Source organism: Urocitellus parryii, chromosome 2 (assembly GCF_045843805.1).
Source record: "Urocitellus parryii isolate mUroPar1 chromosome 2, mUroPar1.hap1, whole genome shotgun sequence".
Classification (NCBI taxonomy): Eukaryota; Metazoa; Chordata; class Mammalia; order Rodentia; family Sciuridae; genus Urocitellus; species Urocitellus parryii.
In genome coordinates this window covers 12,149,272-12,164,165 of record NC_135532.1, presented here as the reverse complement: position 1 = coordinate 12,164,165, position 14,894 = coordinate 12,149,272, and the positions used below count along the sequence as shown (strand labels likewise).

Below are 14,894 nucleotides of genomic sequence, written 5' to 3'. Positions count from 1 at the left end.
CATGTAGATGGCACAAGTCCTCACGTGGCAGGTCACGGCTGAGGGAGACAAGGTCAGTGGAGACCACAGAAGTGAATGAGGCCTGAGTCTCAGGCACTCTAGATGGAGTCAGGGGGCAGCAAGCTCCCCCCAGAGGAGGACCAGTGAGTGGGAGGAAGGGAGGAGGGTGTGTCCAGGATAAGGGACAGTGTTAGGTTCAGTGCTGCTGATGGTCAGGTGAGGAGAGAATCTGGCAAGGGACAGGCAGCTGTGCTTTGCACCTCCAGCGTCATGTGTGACAGCTCTGACTTGGCAGAAGAGCAAGCCAGAGAGAGCATCTCTGGAGAGCTTTATAGGACCCACTCTCTGTCAGCAGCCACGGGAGACACATTTCCCAAAATGCCCCACACGAGAGAGGCTGAGATTCCTGGTGCGTTGCCAGGCTGAGGGCCTTGCCTACCGTGTCCATTGCTCCTCCCTGGAGTGGAGCTGAAGACCCAGGAACAGGCTAGTTGTTGGGGAATGGAGGGTGAAGGGACCTGCAGCGCGCACCCGTTACCCTCTGCACCCACCATACCAAGGAGACCCTATCTCTCAGGGTGACTGTCTCTAAGAGTCCTAGGCAGGTGCCCCATGAAATTACATGGTGGCCCAGGAAGGGCAGCTGCCTTGTGGACATCTCAGGAGAAACAGGAGGCCAAGACCCTCCTCTCAGCATAAAGCAAAGGAGGGTGACCTTCAAAAGCAACCGGGAAAAGGAGGACAACTGCTGCACTTCCCTGAATAGGGGTCTCCACTGGCAACTGGGCAGAGCAGGCCAGGCCTTTAGCATCTCTCTCCATACTGTGTCCAGGGTCAGAGCCTCACTGAGGAGTCCTTCCTCCTTTCAGTTCCAAAGTGACTTCTCTTCTTTCCTTCAATAGGTCTTCTCCTGTGCAGTTCATAACTCATGTGAGGGGGAAGAACAGATTGACAAGATTCCTAGAAAGATCCATTGATCGGATTTGTCTCAAGGTGGGATTTTTAAAGGACATGTGTTTGCTTCTCTTGGTGGCAGAATTGCAAATGATGAAATAAGACAGGACAAGGAAATTCAGAGAGGTGAGCTGGCCTCTTTGTGGAGTGGGATGGCAAAGCCTTTCTCAAAGCCTATGCTACCTCCGTGGAAATGCCATGAAAGTAAGAATACATGTGAAAAAAGATTACAGGGGCTTAGAACAAGGTTTCTCATTAGCCCAGAGTCTCCTGAAATTTGTAGAGTAGAGCCCATTGTGGTGTGGGCATTGGCAGAAGTGGACGCTCATGGGTGAGCTGTCCAGAGCCTTGTCCCTGGGACTCACTTGGGCAGGCAGGGCAAAGATGGCAGGAGAGATGGTTGCTCAACTCCTACGTTAAGGAAAACGTGCTTCAAGACTGGGAGAGGTTGAAGAGCTGGTAATTTGAGATGCTTCTACACCACATTTACCTGGAGCAAAAAAATTCTTCAGTTGAGGCAAGCCAACATCCGTGGGTCAAGAAACAATGGGAGATTCAAAGGACACAGAAAAGTACCTGAAGGAAGTCAGTGGAAATGGTGATGGCTGGTGTCTGGAGGAAACTGGCAGGGAGGACTGCGGCATTTTTATTCTTACTCATAAGTATTTTTCAGTATTTTATTCTAGACTGCTTTTATAATTAGAAAAAAGTACAAAGGCTATTTTTTAATATCTTATTTTTTAATTGTAATTGGACACAATACCTTTATTTTATTTATTTTCATGTGATGGTGAGGATCAAACCCAGGACCTCACACATTCGAGGCGAGTGCTCTACCACTGAGCCCCAGCCCCAGCCCCACAAAGGCTATTTTTATGAAGAGAGGAGAAAAAAAAGTTGGCGGGTTTGCCTAGAACATGAGATTGTCTCTGGGAAGGGATGACAGTGATAAATTGATCTAGTCTCAGCTAAATAAGGCTGAGAAGTCTGGCACACCTAGAAATGTTAGGAAATTTAAACGTAGAACCTGGGTGTATTTTCTTCATATTTGGGATGTGCACATTGAAATAAAATTATCATTTTAAATATTGTATAATGTTTTACTTTATAATCTTCAGTTGCCTACTGCCTGATGTCAAAGTGTTCCACTTTTTTTCTCGGCTGCCAGGATGGTCAGAATGAAATTTTAATTTACAACCATCTCCTTGATCCTTTCATTAACTCCAATTATTTTATGGACGATTTTATTTAATATGTCTTTATCACAAACCTCCCATGGTCTTTTGGTGGACTAGATGAAAGCATAATAATAAATTACCTCATTTGAGGGAAAAACTGTGAAGTCAAGAAATACAGGGACTTTGCTCACAGATGTCAAAGGCGATGTGTGGAGATGGTGATGCCCAACCTTTCAGACTCCTCATCCAAGGCTTCTTTCACTATGCCAGGCTAAGCTGTGGGCACTCGGGTGGCTCTGACACCACTTGTCTGGGATGGTGACAGGAAGGGCTGTATTACCTTCCAGTCGCGGTCACTAGCCCATCTGGAAGGTGGAAAGTAGTTTACTATGCAACATGGAACATGGCTGGTCCTCACCCCAAGGAAACACACTATTATGAACCAGTCCAACAAGCCTGCCAGAGACAATGGTAGCAATTATTATTTCCCAATCTTGGTTTCACAGCAAGGGTTAGTTCCTCCAAAGATTTGTCCTCTTCCCTTTCCTGACACAGTGACATTTCTTTTCTAACATTTTGTCCCCTTGAGGGTCCTAAGTTGCCTGCATGTCTCTGGGGAAACTGTGGCTGATGGCCCTCCATGCTGGGAATTTTGCCACATTAGTTTGCTCAGGCTACATTGCAAGGCATCACAGATGGTGGTTTAACAAAAATATATCGTCTCATGATCTGGAGGCCAGAAGTCCAAGATAAGTGTATTGGTAGGATTGGTTCCTTAGGCGCCATGAGGGAAGGATTTGCTCTAGGTTGCTCTTTTTAGCTCATCAGTCACTGTTTTCTCTCTGTCTTACATGGTCTGCCCTCCATGTTCTACTCTCCTTTTTTTATAAGGACATTAGTCTTACTGGACTGGGGCCACTCTAATAATCTCAGGTGAATCAGCTCAGTAAAGACTATCTCAAAATACACTCATATCCTGAAGTATTAGGGGTTCATATTTCAACATATGAATTTTGGGGGAATACAGTTTATTCCAAGAGATGGAATAATGTGGAGGCAACAGCCTCCACATTACTATGTGGCCCTTAGCAACCTAGGCTGAGGCTAGAGAACACCCTTCCCTCTTGATCCAGCAGCTGAGTGGGTCCCCAGGTCAGTCAAATCCCAATGTAACCCCAGCTCCCACATTTACTATGTGACCTTTGGCAATTTCCTCCTTTTCTCTGGATTTGTTTTTTTCTTATGGAACCACTTCCTATCTGACAGGATTGTTTCAAAGACTAAGAGTAAAAATGACAGCAAAGTGCCAGTCCCTGGGAGGAACACAATAAGAAGCCATGACATGTTTACACAAATCCATCAGCTTATATAGAGGATGACCCCAAGCCTGCTCCCCTCTCAGTTGACAGGTCAGCCATACCTAGAACAAAGGTTTGCCCAGGACTATCTTGGGCCTGCTGAGTGACACACTAGTATCCACTGAGCATCTTTCAGAGCTCAGCTCAATGTCTCATTTCTCAACTTTTCTTGGCTTGGTTCCAGGCATTGATTTCAGGGGCAATGCTGCCCCAATTTCTAAGACCTAGCAAGTCAGTGCCATTTCTTCATCTGGGGCTTCCTTTACAAGGTTTCTGTAGATAAATCCCAGGTGCCAACCACCAACACACCTACAGATGCCACCACCCCCATCTCAACCAGAGGGACCACATTCCAGACAAATGTTAGCTGACTTTGACATCAAGGAACTGTTGTAACCATTGTTCTTACTTCTTCCAAACAAGAAGGCATGCTTCTCAGCCTTGATGATCCCATGGATTGGGTCCCCATGGGGAAGGAGGTGAGTGGCTTTCTCACTGACTCACAGAGGGATATGCAGAGAGAAAAATAAATTTGCTTATGTCATGTGTGGGACAAGGAAGGTGTCAGTTCAAAGCTTTCAAGTTGAGATGCTTGTTCAGTGTTTGTGCAACATGACAAGGTCAGACTCTCACCAGACACCAGGCTGCTCTGTGACAAAGTGCCTTGCATCAAAAGCACAGGCTTGGCCCAGTTGGTGGGAGATCCTCTCCCTCTTTAGTCACTGCATCTGGGCCAGGGAAGTAAGCAGATGACTCCAAGGTAGAGGAGAGCCCACTATCTCTGCTGTGGATTCTGGACCAGCATGGCAGAGCCTCCTCCATGCAGTACATGGTAGATCACATCTGATGTGGTCTGCAGGGGCATTTCTGTGGGACACTGGTTCTGGGATAGCTGCAGAGAAACAAGGGTGTCTCATCAATAAATGTGGGCAAATACCTCTTAGAAGAGACCTTTCTTGGGAGGCTCGGGGCTCAGAAGATGGCATCCCTAAACATCCTGCTATGGACTTCAAACTGAGCACACCTGCAAAGTAGTGGCTTTCTCTGAGGTTCTTTAATCTGCCTAAAGGCCAGATCTGCCACAGGGGAACAGAACTTCCATCTTCCCACGGGCTTACAGGGAGCCAGTCAATAGTACCCAACTCATTGCAGCCTGGAGACCACTAGGTGCTGGGGACCATCATTATCCCCATTTTACAGATGAGGAGACAGGGGAACAGGAAAAAAATAGTCTAAAGTCAAATAGCTAGCAAGGGTAGAGTGAATTAAGAGAGTCCAACTTTGGTGGCTTTATGTCCTCATTTCTCACTTTGCTCAAGACCAAATAATAGTGTCAAACCTCTACCAGGAGGATCCTGTAGATTGTAAATGCAAAGTGAATTGTATTTGGAGCATTTGTCAGAAAACATTCAAACATCACCACTAATCCAATAAGGAGGTGAAGTTTTAAAGTAGACAAGATAATTAGCTTTGCTTTTGCCTCCATGTTGTTTCTTGGAGAACAGCTTGGTGATGTTGGTCAAGTTTGATGTATGCATTATTCCCTTTGACCCAGTAGTTCCATCCCCAAGAGCATATCCCTTGGGGATAAAGAGACACATGCAAAAATGAAGATACAATTTGCACGTTCTTTCTCTAACCCAAAGCACATATCACTTCACTAAAGTCCTAAACTGCCTCCACTTTGACAAGTTCTATGGCCAGGCTCGGGCCTCATTTTAGTCTCATTGGGCTGAGCTGATTTTGTCCTCCTTGAGCTATTTTATTCACAGGGCTTCCATGACAGCACTCTCTCTTGATCCATCTACACCACTGGATTCTCTTTCTTGATCTTTGTTGGTTTCTCCTCATCTCTGTGTCCTCTTTACACTGGAGGGTGCTAAGGTTCAGTCCTTGGACCTCTTCTCTGTCCACTCACCCTGGAAGCTGGATAAGCCTCCACAACTTTAACTGTCATCTAAATAGTACTGTCTCCTCCAGCCCAGACTTTCCCCTGGATCCAATGGTTTCTCTGAAAGTACCATTTACAGAACCCTCTCAACACTGCCATATCCAGAGGGGAGCTGCTCAGTTGCTGCTCCACTGTCTTCTGAATTTCACCCCCTGTCCCTTTAGGGGCCGAGGCCCAAATTTTTTTAGTGGGTTTACTGGGATGTAACTCCATGAGAAGTTGAAAGGTATCTATATATTGCCATTGACAATAGTTACCATGTTATATAATAGATGTTGTCTTTTTAAATTCTTGACATGACCCCAGGTGACCTTGCCAACTCCGTAATGTGTGATTTGAAAAGATGCTCCACTCACTGGTGACATTTTCTGCCCTAAATATGAAATCAGCCATTCTCCAAGGGGCCCTGGTTCCTTTTGTGGGGGATGGTATGTAGAGGCCACACTTTGGGCACTAGGGGTGCTTATTTGCTATGGGGCTGGTCACTATTTTTAGGCTATCAACCTAGTTAGGAAGCTGTGTGTGTTTAAGATAAACTATATCATGAGTTCAAAGTGATATCTCCATATCAAATTCAGAACTAAAGGGTTTTAATTTAATCCCTTTGTTCTTATAGATCCATCTCTTTTTTTCTCCTGTCTCAAAAACTTGGTTCCCAATTTACTTTCTTCAGTAAAAAACACACAACAGTTTCAGAATAACAATGCAATTTCACAAAACAGTACAATGTTTCCACAAACAAAATAATACTAGCAATAGTTTTAGTTTATCAATTATTTATTTATTGTCACCCCTTTTATCCTTAGAGTACATGCCACTAAGAAGTTCCTGTATTTCAAAGTTGTTTGAAATAATTCCATTCTGTATTTATGTCACCAAATTGATATATGACTAGGGGTTCATTTATTTCATTGTGCTTTTGATTTTTAGGAATAAAAAATTCTATTTATTTATTTTCGCATTACAATTCTACTTTATATACAGTTCTGAAAAATTGTGCTGTGAATGGATAATTATGAATGTAACGCATTCCACTATTGTCATGAATGTAATAAATAAAAAATTCATCTTAATAATTATGTAATTATTAAATTAATAATTAAGTTGTCCCATGGGTCATTGGTTCTAGGAACCCCACCCCCAAATACCAAATCTGTGAATCCTTCAATACCTTACATAAAATGGTACCTTACACAAACACCCTATGACCAAAATACCTCACAAGAACAACTTAGAGCAGCAAAGTGTTTTTTGGAGATGGACACAATACCTTTATTTATTTATTTTTTATGTGGTGTCAGGGATAGAACCCAGTGCCTTACACATACTAGGCAAGTGTTCTACCACTGAGCCACAACCCTGACCCTCAAAGATTAGTTTTGGCTCACAGTTTCAGAGGTTTCAATCCATGGTTGGCTGGCTCCATTGCTTTGGGCTGTGGGGAGGCAGAACATGATGGTAATGGTCGCGGTGGAGGAAAGCTGCTCAGCTCCTGGCAGCTGGGAAGCAGAGAGTCTGCGAGTGAGCAAGAGGCCAGGGACAAGATAAACCCTTCCAGGACACACCCCCAGTGACCCACCTCCTCTAAATAAGTCCCCTCTCCTATAGTCTCCTGTACCTCTCATTGTCTATTCAGTCAAGATTAACTAACCCTTTGACAGGGTTAGTGCCCTCATAATCCAAACATTTCCTGAAATCCCACCTCTGAACATTGCTGCTTTGGAGACCAAGCCTTCAAATGAGACTTCAGGGACATTCCAGACCCAAACCATAACATTTATACCATTTTCAATCAGAAGCTGGTTGAATCTACTGGAGTAGAAATCCTGGATATGGAAGGTTGACTGTATTCACATGCTTCTAAAGCCAAATTATAAAACAAATTATATTGGACGTTTACCTTATAACCTTGTCCCCTATATATAATTTCCCCTTTAAATTTTAATGATGATGATTTTTTTTTTTTTGCCTATAGTTAACCACACAGTATTGTGCACTTAAAAATTTAAGAGGGTAGAGCTCATGTTAAGCATTCCTACCCTGAAAAAAAAAAAAAAAAAGGACACAAGGAAACTACTGGAGGTGATGGGTGTGTTTTATCATGTTTATTACCTTGAGCACAGGCTACCACAGGTGTGTGCTTATGTCTGAACTCATCAAATTGAATACCTTAAATGTCTGGTAGTTTTTAATAAGAATTATATATCAATAAAGCTGTTAGAGACTTTTTAACATTACGAGTATCACTCTATAGTAGTATAAAGAGATATTCTTAATTCTTTTTTATAGCTTACATAGTACTGCATGTGTGGTTGTACTGAAGTTTATATAAATAACCTCCTGATGGAAATCAAATTTTTAATGGACTTTCTACACTGAAGAACTCTGTTGTAAGATTAAACAATTCTCTGATTGTTTTTTTCTATCCATAAGTTACCTTTCAATTTTTCATATCTACTCTGAGCAGATGCCTGTCATGGCAGAGACTGGCTCTATCCACGTTAATACTCTGACAAGGCACTAACTAGGGTTTCAACTCCATAGTTACCTCAAAACAGTGTTCGAAAGGGTAAATATGAAGAAAGTGTTTAATGGGGACAGAGTTTCTGTTTCTGATGACAAATTTGTGGGAATGGATGGTGGTGACGGCTGCACATAATGCCCATATGTAGCCAGTGACATTGAGCTGTGGGGCTTACAGTGGTTCTGAAAAATTGAAAGGTAACTTATGGATGAGAAAAAAACAACCACAGGAAATTGTTTCATCATATAACAGAGTTATTCAGTGTAGAAACTCCATTAAAATTGATTCCATCAGGAGACCATTTATATAAACTATCATACACGGTAGAGTGCTAGGTAGCTATAAAAATATTCAAGAATATAAGTCTTTATATTACTAAAGAGTGATATTCAGAATACAAATTTGGTAATATTTATAAAGATTGTAAATTTCATGTACACTCTTTCAATTACAAAAATAATAGGTAGAGTCTATGTGAAAAACTCCAAAATGTACTGCTAGCCATATTATTTTTTCTAAGAAACTGCCATATTAATGTGTAACTTCATATGGAAACTAAAATTCTGTGCATGAACTGAGGTTTTTGATTGGTAAATGTGTCTCAGAGCAGGGTGACAGCGGGTGCCCCACCCCTCTGCACTCTCCTCTCTGCATGGCAGCAGCAGAGGAAGGCTGGCACTCCCCAGGCACACACACAGGCCTCTCCTTCCCCTCAGCTCTGCTGGGGCTTCCATGTTCACCATCGAGATGGTCCTTTTCTCTGCCTTCCAGACCTAATCTTATCTACCATGGACTCTTTCTAGACTGCCATTTAGCTTACTACAAGAAGACTTGAATTTTATGGCTCCTAAATAAGGTGTTTATGACTAGGAAATTCAGTTCAGTGACAGACTCTTAAACCCACTCCTGACAATGTTTGAGTCAAGGTTTATCACACTGGGCTGGGATGTCAAAGACTCAGCATAAACCTACACTGAGACTTTTCTGAATGAACTAATGAATGGGCTGTGGACTCTGATCAGGGGCCATGACCCTTTACCATCTCTTCTTCAAGACCTCTTCCCTGACCACTGATAAATGGAGACTGTTTCAGATGCCACTAGATCCTAGGTTATCAGATGCTCAGGAAGTACACAGCACCACAGGCTATCTTTCCTCAACTGGTTATATAGAAAGAGTCTTCTTAATCCTTTGGTAGAAAAATGACCATTTCATTCCTTGTGGAAAGTTTCCTTTCCATCACTGGAACTATAGGAGACTAAATAATAATGAATTGATTTGTCTACTGGGGCCACTGGGCACCCCAGAGGCAGGAGCAGCACCTGCAATCTGAGCCACTGATGACCCAGTGCAGTGGGATGATGGGGGGCCTAGTGTGCAGTATGCACATGTAGTTGCTATGAATCACTGGGATAAACAACCACCTCATTCCAGATCATTTGCCTCAAAAGCAAGTAAGGGAGAGGGTAAGATGGAAGCCTTGCTACGGGTGAAGAGGCAAGGCCACAGTAAAAGGTGTCCATGGGTACTTGAGAGTAACTGGTTCAATTTGGAGCCAGATGATGGGTCAACAAAGCATTCACCCAAGTCCTCTGAACCTGCTTCTTAGAATCTGAATCATGGAAACCTCCACAAAAGCAGAGAAAGTGGTGTTTTGATTTTCCATTCACCCAGATTCGGCACCAACAATTACCATCATTTTGTCAATCTTGTTTTATCTACCCATCCTCTAGTAATTTTCTTTAAAAATATTAAAGAAAATTTCAGATACCACGTTATTTCACACCCTGAAATATTTCAATATCCTGCTCCCCTTAGGACTGTCAAACAATAAATACCCAGTGTTCATTATTGGAAAATCAGCAATGTTATTTTTAATACAGATGTGGTACAGAATGTGTAATTACAGCAGGGCAGTGATCCAGTTAAATAAAACTAAAAACCTTTATTTTACCAAATATAAAATTACTAAATTAATGTCTTAAAAGAAAATATAACATGGTGAAAACTTTAAATTATACCCCCATTCACCACAGAATTTATGATTTACCAATCACATATTCCACCATTTTGGCAAAAGGATGACATTTTTAATAGTTTATAAACCTAATATAGCAAAGACTGTGTACATCTCCATATTGCACTTTTTTATATACAAGAATAAAACAGTAAAGTCAAATGTATTGCATATACTAAGAACAGTACAACTTTGTCACAATTAAACTTAATGCAGAAGCAGATGTATTAAAAATGTAGAAATGTAACACATATATGTACAGAATGCCGAGGCTGTATTAACAAATGTATGTACATAGTGATATGCTGTACTAGTTTTACTTTTTAGCATAGTTATGTTTGTTAGTACAGTCCTTTGGTTCTAAACTGTTTGACTAACTTTAAGCTCACATAGTTTCTTAAGCATTCACATGTTTTAAATGCAAGGAATAGTATAAAAGCACTAAATCTCCTTGTTCACTGGTACAAAAATGACAATGGTCAGTTTCCTTAGGTCATCAAAACTAGTCACAAAAATAGTTCTTGTATTCAACCTGAATGTGCCACAGGAAAAAATAGTATCTTCAAGATTTTCCAGTTCAGCCTAGAGACAGAAGGCCCCTGCCTCAGTTTCAGTGCTGCTGCCCCTGCCATCCACATTTCAGAACACTGTTTTTCTTTAGGACATTTATTTTAATACTACTCTGTACGGAAGAATAAAATTCAACTCCAGCTTAAGAGTGTCCACCACACATCTCTGTTAAGACAAAAGGAAAATTCTAAATATTGCCAGTGAGATTTAAAAAAATATGTGCACCCTTTTCCCACTCTTTAGAAAATCTGCTATGAAATACCATTCCCTTTCTCTACTGTTCCCCATGGCTTCTCCCTGTGCTCGGTCTTCCCAGTGATTAGCTTTGGAAATCATCCTGAGTTTGCAAATGACAAAGCAAGTCCCCAAATGTGGTCCATGAGCCGAAGTCACACAATTGAGGATGAGCTGGTCAACCCGTGAACCATTGTGCTTGTTGGAGTTCCGCTGATGGCGTTGAAGATGTGAAGGGAATTCGGCAAAACGCTTGTCTTCTCTTCCAGCGGGCAAATCTCAAGGCACAGAAATGACACAATCAAAAGGTGATCCCCAACATTTCTCAAAACTGCATTTCAGACCAACATGCAGAACTTGCCCCCCTACAGTCACTCCACTACTGTTAGTGGCTTTGGCAGTTTGCAGACAGACTGTTTGATCATATCTAGTAAGTGGTCATTTTCAGATCAAGATTTCAAAGAGAAAGACAAGAGCAACATGTTTTATTGTTTTTACCAGTGAGTAAATGAAGAGCACTCTAGACTCATCATATCTTAAGATGACTTGAGGTCTAGCTTACAACTTGATTGGGACATGACCTAACTTTGTTCCTTGACAGAGCCTTTTGAAATGAATTTTGAACCATTTATGCTTCTCTCCTATCTCCTTAAGGTCTTACAGATTTCCCTCTTGGGTAAGAGAGTGGCTGCCCTCTGACCAGAACACGCATCTTTTCACAGCCTTTGTCTCCAGGAAGGAAGCTGGGTGTAGGCCTCTAGCCAGGTGGGGACTCAATAACAGGCCCTCAGAGAGGCTCCTCTTGAGGCAACTGAAGTGACTGCTCCAGTCCACAACCCATTTGCTTAAGTGTTCCAAGGGTTTAATCTTCACAGTTGTTGACACAATGGGAAGTTCAAGGTACAGTGGAGAGCAATATCACTGCAACTAACGTCCATATGATCTTGGAGTTTAACAGTCTCAGCCTATAATTTCTTCCTATTTCCATCTTTTCTAGTACTGAAAGCTGGTACCCACTGATTGAGCTCTGCATTTTGTGGGAATCTAGAGATTCCATGAAAAGTTTTCTCCATAAACAGGTTCCCATTAGACCTCTCCTTCTATTTAATTATTTACATATCATTTACTTATTTCATTTTTTTTTCTTTTTTTGGTGCTGGGGATCTAACCCATAGCCTTGAGCATGCTGGGTAAGACTTCTACCACTGAGCTCCATCCCCTTGCATTTTTTCCACTTTTTAAAGTGCCCAGATGAGGGTGGCTTTCCTTTGCACATGCACTCTACAATGTCTGCAGCTGCTCAAACTCAGCAATAATCTTATGTGACTCAGGTTAAGTGAGTTAGTTTATCAGAAAAAAAAATTTAAAAGTGACATTACCATCCCATCTGAGGTGTTAGCATGGAGGAGAAAAAAAGCAAGTGAGTTAAAGTTCAAATCCCGAAATTAGTTTTCTACTAATTGCAGAAAGAGACACTGTTTGAGCATATCTAGTAAGTGGGAAATCATCATGTAATAGGATAACTGACTCAAAGGGCCCTGGCTTCTATTCTGCAAGACCCACAGACAATAAAGTAGGGAACAGACAAAACCACCTATGGGGCTCAAGAAGCTAACACTAAGTATAAAGACTAGGACAGTGGCACGTATGAATGTGGATGCTGCTCTCTGATGTTTGCTTGGTACTTGGATCAGATGTCTCCTCTGATGACCACTGGGACCACAAAAATAATTCATATAGGAAGGAGACAGAGCAATACAATCAGGAACGAGGCCCATGATGATAGGAACATACTGGGACACCAGGTCAGTGGTCAATAGACAAAAAAGGAATCACTATGTATTTTTAAGCGATGTAAGTAATTTAGTGCAATAGATAATTCCTTAAACCAGGCTGGTAAGTCCTGTTCTTTCAAAAGATTGAGTATGTAAAGATAGTTGTAAGGACAGCATGGATGTGAGTTCTCCAGGCTAGATTACTGTGGGGAGAGGCAAACTTCATGAAATGTGGCATCTCTAAAAACAAGAAGGAGGTGGGTGCTGCTCTCCCTGGTGGTTAGGTAATAACAGATGGGCAATCTGTTAGCTGTTTCCTAAGTAACCTAGGACCACAGGAGCAGGAGTGTGGTAGGTTACATTTTTCTTCAGATACTAAAACTCTGGGAAGATACTGGAAGGCTTAGCTCTTCACAGGATGCATCTGAGATCTCGTAAATACACATTCCCTCAATGAGAGCTCTGAGCCACTTACCTGCTCATGCATGATTTCAGAAAGCTCCTTTGCCATTTCCCTGTAGTTGGCCTTCATTTCTTCCTGATACTCTAACTGGTCTTCTTTAATCAGACGTTCATTTACTGCTAAGGCTTGGCCGCAAGCTTCCACAAATTGCCTGAAATGGGCAGAGAGGAAGGCAAAGCCATGTAGGGAACATAGGGTGGCAACTCTTTCTTCAGTGAGCACAGAAATGATCAATCCTCGAGAAGAAAAAGACATTTTTAGTATGCTTACCTGAAAACTTCCTTCAGCAACTTCACTTTATTGTCAGGGTATCGTTTTGTGTTTGTGTCATCTAAGAAGGCTCGTGCATATGCTAGTGGACCAGCATTGACCTAGAAAATAAGCAGAGAATTTAACTTATGTTAGGGGAAAAAAACTTACTATAACCACCTATTTAGCTTCAGGGGGCATGTGATAAAAAATAAGAGAGTTTGAGTGAGTTAATCATGATCCCTGTCTTTTAGGAAGTTATAACCCAAAAGGAAACCAAGAATAAAGTATACTTTCACATGTCACTTGCTTCATTACCTGGGCCATCCCTGGGCACTTGTGGTGAAGATTCTTTATGTAAGAAGGAACCAATGGCTGAAATTTAAGGACTTGGTCAAGTCTGAACATCCAACTAGCAAAACACCAGTGCCGAGGCTTCCAATGCAGGCCAGGGATTTTAAAAAATATTTTTAGTTGTAGATGGACAAAATACTTAATTTTATTCATTTATTTTTATGTGGTGATGAGAATTAATTCCAGTGCCTCACACATGCTAGGCAAGTGTTCTACCACTGAGCCATAGCCCCAGCCCCAGGCTAAGGATTTTTACCACCAAGGCTTGAGCCCTCAGAACTACCTACATTATACTAAAGGCAATTGGGCGAATTCAGGTAAAAATGAAAAAAAAAATACTTAAGTTATAAGCTAGTTTTAAAAAATCACCTATTCACTTTGCTGAACTGTATAGGCAGCCATTGGCAAAAGATTTGCTGTTCTCAGATGCAGTAACCACTTGAGGTGTGCTGCAAAGGCAACAAGAGTGTCCAGCAACATGGCAAGTGAGTCAGAACTCTGCATCTCTCTTCCAATTAGCTAAGAAGAGCTCTCTGAAGTTGGTAAGTCAGGAAATACAGAAATAAGGAGAAAAAGAAGGCTGGGAAACCTGGGATGGGAAGAATGTTCTAGTACCTCAGAGCTTGGGAAGGAACTGGGCCACGTGATCAATGCATAATTTTTCCAGGAAGGTTTGGCGATTGGAAAAGTGGGAGGTAGGGAGAGCCGTCTGTCTGTCTGAGGTTCTGATGCAGAACTTGTGTGGCAGGAAAACCGAGCCATGGGAATTCAAACCAGAGGTGGGGAGATAGGAGGAACGAGCCACAGTATCAGGGGTGGGGCCTGAGATGCGACAGCTAGCTCACCTCCTGTGATGACTAAATGTGTAGGGTAAGACTTGGCATTAGGCTTGCTGGGTGTGTGGGATCATGCTAATGGAGACCACCCTAATTACCAACTATCTATAAGACAGTCAATTTCACAAATACTAAGAGTAAAGCTGATGTAACTTTCAAAAACACATCTACTTGAAAGAGAAAACAATGATATATGAATCTGTATAGAAATAAACATGTGGGAATTACTTATACACACTTTAGCCTACCCAAAAAAGCAAGATGCACAATAGTCACTGGAGGGAGGTGATTGAATTTTCACAAATTGAACATATCTTTTAATCAGTTCCTAGATCAAAGATGATCTTTTCAATAAATGGTGCACATTACTTGGATGATCATATGGAAAAAAATGTACCTGGACCCTTGCCCTACATATACGAAAATCAATT

General features: G+C 41.8%; 1 protein-coding gene across 11 annotated transcripts in view; it reads right to left on the bottom strand.

The window, feature by feature from the left end:
• Positions 1–9,824: 9,824 nt before the first annotated feature.
• The window catches only part of Dock9 (dedicator of cytokinesis 9), a 276,339-nt gene continuing 271,269 nt past the window's right edge, over positions 9,825–14,894 (bottom strand). For all 11 annotated transcript variants that reach the window (XM_077795132.1, XM_026399592.2, XM_077795143.1 and 8 more), the window contains 3 exons: positions 13,295–13,395; positions 13,037–13,175; positions 9,825–11,064 (listed from right to left, as the gene is read on the bottom strand). In XM_077795132.1, the coding sequence (XP_077651258.1) occupies positions 10,942–11,064; positions 13,037–13,175; positions 13,295–13,395 (363 nt within the window). In that variant the 3' untranslated portion in view covers positions 9,825–10,941. The remainder of the gene's footprint in view (positions 11,065–13,036; positions 13,176–13,294; positions 13,396–14,894) is intronic.